This window comes from Protopterus annectens, chromosome 15.part0, assembly GCF_019279795.1.
Source record: "Protopterus annectens isolate FY-2018-M chromosome 15.part0, PAN1.0, whole genome shotgun sequence".
NCBI lineage: Eukaryota > Metazoa > Chordata > Ceratodontiformes > Protopteridae > Protopterus > Protopterus annectens.
Window position 1 is genome coordinate 467,505,074 of NC_056749.1, and position 7,323 is coordinate 467,512,396.

The window sequence follows — 7,323 nt, forward strand, 5'->3', positions numbered from 1 at the left end:
GAAATCACTCTCCTTCAACTATTTAAACTTATTGGCCATCTTACTGTATTCCATAACACGAGAATACAAAAGTGCCCACTCCCTTTCAGTCTAACTTGGTCTTTTAAAAATAGTGGCTCTCCACTAAAACTTAACTTTTTAGACAGCTAAAACTTAAGTAATCCTTTTTCATATCTTACTGATTAGTGCACACTGCAGTGTTTAGGATATACCATTTTTTTTTCATTTTACGTTTAAGCATTTATTGCAAGACCGCCAATTTACTGTAGAGCCCATTCTGCCTCTCAGTAGTCATCTTGGGATTAGTGCTTCTGTTTTCTCCTGTTGAGAGAAGGAGTACAGTGACATTATTTCCTGGCAACTGCTGATCACCAGAAAGCCAAATCACTGCTGTATAGATGACAGCTTGGAATTTCTGCTTATATTCTTATCTTGGTGAGAGTAGGAGCAGAGTGCATTGATTCATGACTCTTTTTGGTTGGAGAGTGAGTGTCTGTGCTTAAAGTAGCTGATTGGTCAGGTTGCTATTTGAGACATCTACCAAAAAAATGCTACAAGCCTACAGACTCTTGCATCATCTGGACAAAACTGTGGATCACCAAACAGGCTTTGGCCTGCCTCTCTTCTTGAGATTAGTGGTAACATTTTGCTTCTGGTGAGAGAAGAAGCAAAGGAGCACTGTATCCCAACAGAGTGAAGCTGTGGTGAGACCAGCACTAGTAGTAGCCATTCATGAGACTCCTCTCTTTTCATCATTCTCGACAAACTAATTATTTGTTTTCAGTAAGTACTGCTTGATTTGTTCCTAACTTCAGAATATCTGGCTAAATACTTCATCCTTAAATTTTCAGGGTCTATGTATTAGTTTCCCCTCAAGTGTTTGGCAGTGCTGTGTACAGACTCAGACACCTTGAGTGACATTATTTTCCTGTAAAAACACAATTGAAATTTCTCCAATATCTAGATGCACACAGAACAACTAAGTTGCAGTGACAAGCACTGTTCACATAGTTGCAAACTGGATACTCCTGACAGTGATTGATATTCTCACTCCAACTGGCTAATCAATAAAAAAGGTTCTGCTGCCATGGATATGAACTTTCCTACTGTCTCCGTTACCAGCTTGGGGGATATGGGCATCCTGAGGCAATGTAGAAATTGCCTCATGTTTACTGACAAACAGTTAATTCTCAAACTAATAGGGTATGTGGGAGATTATTTTACACCATGTCACTGGGGGCAAAGTACTCCTAATGTCAATAAGTCTGTACCCAGCACACACAATTCAAAGTAGAAATATAGACCCACATATGCTGAGGTACTTACATGTAACCTTCCTAAACCACAAAGACCTCCTAGATGAAGTACGCATAACAAATACCCTCAGCAGCCCCAGCTGCGCTTTTTCAAAACAACACCCACATCAACACATAGAGTTGCATCTCACAGAGCCTCTACCTCTAAGCCCATAAGGCAAGGCACCACACAATCCAACATTCTAGTCATTGGAGACTCCATTGTGAGACACAATGATGCCCCTTTCACCACACTGCGTAAGGAGAAAGTTACGCTCAGTTGCTTATCAGGTGCTAGGATCCACCACATTACACACGCACTAAGGTCACTGGACCACAATTGCCAATATGACTCAGTCATAGTCCATGTGGGAGTAGATGACCTGAGATGTACTATATGAAGAGAGGCATCATGGAACTCTCAGAATGTGTGTCTCAGGCTGGTATAAGCATAGCATTAAGTAGCATTTTACCTTCTCCAAGAATGATGCCACAATACGAACAAAAGATGGTTGACTTTAATAATTGGCTTAGTTTCTGGTGTGGAAAATAAAGTGAGCAACCTTCAGGCTTTATTGTGTGGCCATTTTTGTATTTGAGACTGGATTCTAGTGGGCTATTGTGTGGTTCTTTTTAGTTTCTGGTTTCATTCTAAAGGGGTGTAATATTTGTCAGCATGGAAGGAGATGGTCAACAGACCATGTGCTTTGCCAGAGATGGTCTGCACCTCTCCCCTCTAGGCTTTTGAATATTAGCTAAAACACTGTCTTCCCCATAGTGCTTTTTTTAGTCAATGCCAAACTGAAAGTACGTCTGACATAGCAAATCAAAACCAAGAAAATCTAAAGGTATTACTGCTCAATGCTAGGAATCTAAACAAAAACTCTACTCCCTAAAAACTCTCTTTACCCTAGAGAATGCTGTTGTGTGTGTGGTCACTGAGACATGGTTTAAAGCCGCAGAGAGTACACCAACAGTGCAAGGTTATAATGCCTTCCACACATTTAGGCCAGCTACTTCACAGACAGGAACTAAAAGTGGAGGTGTCTCTATTTAAATAAAAAATAAATATACTTCAAGGCTGGTCAAACAGGACAATGCACCTGAGCTGCTCCATATTTAAATTACCACAGGTAAAATCCAATACCACTTCCTTGCAAGCTATAGGTCCCCCTCTATGACCCAGGAAACCCATACCATGTATTTAAACTTATTAGAAACAATAGCCAATCCAAACCCAATACTATATGCATGGGTGACTTTAATTACCCCACTATTAACTGGGAATCCTATACGACACCAAACGCAGAGGCACAGAGATTCCTGGATTTTGTAAATACAAACTCCCTGGAGCAGATAGTCAATACATCAATAAGGGGTGCAACCGTACTGGAGCTGGTCCTCACTAATATGAGAGAGTGCTGCACACCCCCAGTGTAATGTTTTCTATGGTAAGGTCAGACCACAAAATGGTCTCCTTTGAACTAAAAATAAAACCTGGACCCCCCAGCTAAACCTGGAATATTCAGGAACTATACTAAGGCTAACCACCTGCTATTAAGTGAGAACCTGGCAAAATTTCAAGCTTTCATTAAACCCTGTGAACACTGCTGCCTATGCAGAACTGTTCACAGAAACATGTACAAGCATGTTAATAGCTGCAGAGAGGCAGCTGTACCCACCAGGAAGAAATACAGATCTAACTCAAAAAAATAAACAACCCTAGTGGAATCACAAAAGCAGTCGTCTGTATAACAGGAGGAAGAAAATCATGGCAAAAAATAGGAGGTGCAGCACCCAGCAGGATAAAAACACTCTCATCAACCTAAACAAACAACTCAGAGGACAAAGTCTACCAAAGCCAAATTTGAGGCAAGTTTGGCCTCCCAGGCCACGGGCAACCACAAAGCATTCTTTAGCTATGTCCACAACCTTAAAGGCAATACACAATTGTGTGCAGAGCTCATTGTAAATGGAGCCACTTATACTGAGCCAGAAGATATAACAAACCTCCTGGCTGATAAATTCAGCTCCAACTTTTCTCCTCTCTCCCCATCAACCTTCCCTCAGGAAATATCATCAAATATAACTCCTCCTGCTATCACTAGGGAACATGTCCTTAATGCTCTCTCTAAGACCAAGAATACTGTATCAATGGGCCCAGACAATATCCCAGGATGCCTTCTAAATAGCAAGAAACATGACCTATCAGGGCCTCTGGAATTACTATTTAGCTGTAGCCTCCAAACAGGCTTTGTGCCTCATGAATGAAGAAAGGTAACAGCCATCACTCTGCACAAAGGTGGGCCATCTACAGACCCTGGAAACTACAGACCCATAAGTCTCACTAGTGTTATTTGTAAAGCCATGGAAAGAATCATGGAATGATCAATAGAAATATAGTAAACCTCCAGACACTGGACCCAACCCAGTTTGGTTTTGTCAAGGGCAGATCATGCCTACTCAATCTGGTGGACTTCTTTGAGAAAGTCACCAAAGCAATGGATGAGGGCAAAATTATTCACACTGCTTACCTTGACCTGGCCAATGCATTTGACACAATACCCCACTCAGGCATTGTTGACAAACTCAAGAGGTTAGGTACAAATCCTTATGTCATCCAGTGGATAGCAAACTGATTCATAGACAGGACCCAGGAAGTTAGAATTGGGGAGTCCACCTTTACAAAGAAGCCAGTCACAAGTGGAGTCCCTCGGGGATCAGTCCTTGGACTGCTCCTTTTTGGCATTTACTTCTCAGAAGTCAAAGCCAATGTCAGTGGTCTCTGGTTGACTAAATTTACAGACGATTGCAAATTAGGAGCGTCATTGAATCTCCCACTGCCACAAATGTTCTCCAGGAGGGGTTGACACAGGTAAACAACTGCTGTCTGAGCCATGAACTAAAATGCATAATAGTATCGTTTGGGAAGTCATCCATCTCTGGTAACTATCATATTGACAAGCCACCCCTTAGAGTGGACCCAGTAGTCAGGGACTTAGGAACACACACAGATAGTAATCTAGCTTTTGATCATCACGTGTCTACAGTGGTGAGGAAATCATTCTATATTGCGCAACTTATAAACAAAGTTATGGCATCTAAGTCCAAGCAAGTCATTGTTCCACTCTAGTTGGCATTCATCAGACCTATCATTGAGTACAATGTCCCATTTGGTATGTATCTAACCAGGCATATCCAACAACTGGAATGTCCACAGAGGTTCCTCACTAAAAGAATATAGAGCATAAGTAATATGTCCTATGCAGACCGCCTCAAAGTCATATCCCTGTATTCTGTCTCCTACAGGCTTTTGAGGGGAGATTTATGCCCGGCATACAAGGCATTGTCAGAACCAACTCTGATGGATCTCCTGCATATCCATAAAACAAACAGCACCAGAATTACCCATTTTAAAGACTTAAACATTGCCTGTGATATAAATAGGACCTGCTGGAGAGATAGGTATGTATCCCAGAGACTACCCCATCTATGGAACAAGCTCCCCATCCATGTGAAGAAGTGTTCCTCCCTAACTCGATTTAAGTTTAACCTGGACAGCTGGATGGGAAATCGGAAATTCATCCCTGGTTTGGTAGCTATGTCTCTAATGGACACAGGTAACCTGTAAATGTTTTTTCTCCCATGCCCATGCTTACACTTATCAAGAGTATCAGAACTTGTCAGAGATTTGGGATGCATGGCTAGAATTAAAAAGTGGTCATTAGCCTAGTAAACACCTATGAGCCTATATCTGAATATTCCATGACTAAAACAAGGACACTGGATTGCACCAACAGAATGATAAAATTCTCAAGTGTAATTCTATTAGAACATTATATAAGACACATTGCAAAGAAATTTAAATGGAGAAAAACACAATGTACATAGTATGGCTTTCCTGAATATATTAAACAACATTATTAACAACTGTTTCCACCACTACCTGGGTCTACTCATTCTATTAATTTTTGCTTTCTTAAATTTACAAGTGCATATAAATAATAAGTCTACAATGTCAACTAGATATAATATTATTATAATGCATCACGGTGTGTCTCAGTATTTACTATTTTCTTATGACTTGTTTTTAACTGATATTTTAGGTCATGTGAGTTGACTGAATTGGTAAGAAATTCAGAAACATTTTTGCTTTGCCTGATGAAGTTGAGCAAGTTTAAATGAAGAAATTGATAACCTTTTTTTGTGCTTTTCAAAAGAGTGAACTCTTTGGGGTTAACTTGGTTTTCTTCTTAGTAATTATATTTGAAAACCATATACTCAAATACTGACATACGTATTTAATTTTAGATACCGACAGTTGTATACTTTATAGGCATTTATGTATTATGGGGGGCCATGGGAATAAAACAAAACTCATATTGTAGAGCTCAGATTAGAAAAATTTAGGAATAACGACCCAAATAAATGGAAAAAATCCAACTGAATTAACAATTTTTAGGGGCTCTGTAATAAATTGATTAAGGCAGGATTGTCCAGATTGCTACACTAAATCAAAAACATCTAAACAGGTAAAATCACTTTTGTGGTTCCAAGGCTGGGCTTGAAGAGATTTACTTCAATAAAACAGGCACCTCACAAGAGGCATAACACCACCACCAGTATTTCTAAACTAGCCATTATTTAGACCAGTAAAATACTAAACCATGCAATATAACCTGTGTTGTTATAAATATAATGTATAACATTTCTTTTTGTAACCACTTGAGTAAAATATGATAACTGAACAGTGTTCTCTCTTTTCACTGTTTGCATTTTTTTCTAATGAGGCTCACATTTACCTTTTGCAGCTCTAATTCTGTTGGATTATGAATAAGTTTTTCTGTCATTTTTATGTTTTTTTTTTTTACTACTGTTCATTTCTCTTTTAACAAGGGTAAAGGAGTTGAAGAGACATACTGGCTGGTTGGAAAAGAAGGTTTTATGAAACCACTTCCCATACCACCAGAGATCAAGTCAGGGTAAGCATGCCAATTGTATCACTGGGCACTGCTCCCAATTATGTAAACTGAATTTTGTTTTTATGTCACTGTTTTAATATCATTCACAGGCAAATGGCTCATGGTTTGCAGCCAGAAGAGATAGCCGCTTTCAAAAGAAGAAAAGCAGAAAAACAGCTTTCAAAGAAGAAATGAGGTAATGTTATGCATGAAAATGTATAACATTACATGTTAAGTATTGCTTCAGACTACCTCCCTACTCATCTGTTTCAGTTCTCCACCATGTAGAATTACGACAGCACTATTAATAAATAAAGGCAATGTGTACAGTGAACAAAAGATGACAAAAGCAAACTGATTTTTATGTAGTATACAAATTTTCGCTATCCAAGTAAAGATTACAAAAAATGCTTTAGAAAACAGCCTGCCAGCTGAAAGTTCATACAGGACTAAATAAATCCCTGACCTCAAAGTATATCAGTATACAAGAAAAAAAGATAGTTTCATAAGTTTTGTTGTCAAGCTTATAACATATGTTGGTCTTTAATTGCTTGATTACTGTTATTCTGTGATAGTACCTTTTTTGCCCAAATACTCATCAATGTTGTTTTTAATAGTATAAGTGAGACGCTTAACTTTGTTTCTTTTCTTTGCAACTTTTATCTTTTTCTTCCCTCAGCGCACACACCTTCAAAATTCCCCATTCATCCATGGGTCCACTCATTCCCTAGCTGTGTGGGATCATCCTACAGACCCACCAGGGTAAGAGCCTGTATGGGTGGCCATTATCTGGACAGACAATAGGGGATGACTTTTCTCTTGCTGGAATCCTGGCAGTTGTGAAACTTTTTCTGTTACAGCAGTAACCCTATCCCCACCATTGGTGATGTACACGTGTGTGACTGCAGGGACTCTCTAATGCTCCACCAGACCATGTATGGGCACTCTCTCACATGCAAGGTATTGGAGATACTGTCACCAAGTTGGTCAGCCACTGTACATGCTCCTTTGAGACCAGCTTGGGCTTCTGTTAGTTTGTGAGACCCTTGACTCACACCACTGGAATG

General features: G+C 39.5%; 1 protein-coding gene across 1 annotated transcript in view; it reads left to right on the plus strand.

Moving 5' to 3' along the window:
• The window catches only part of GUCY2F (guanylate cyclase 2F, retinal), a 571,373-nt gene extending 564,922 nt beyond the window's left edge, over nt 1-6,451 (plus strand). Inside the window, exons 17-18 of the mRNA XM_044057284.1 lie at nt 6,192-6,277; nt 6,367-6,451. Of these exons, the coding sequence (XP_043913219.1) occupies nt 6,192-6,277; nt 6,367-6,451 (171 nt within the window). The remainder of the gene's footprint in view (nt 1-6,191; nt 6,278-6,366) is intronic.
• Nucleotides 6,452-7,323: the final 872 nt, after the last annotated feature.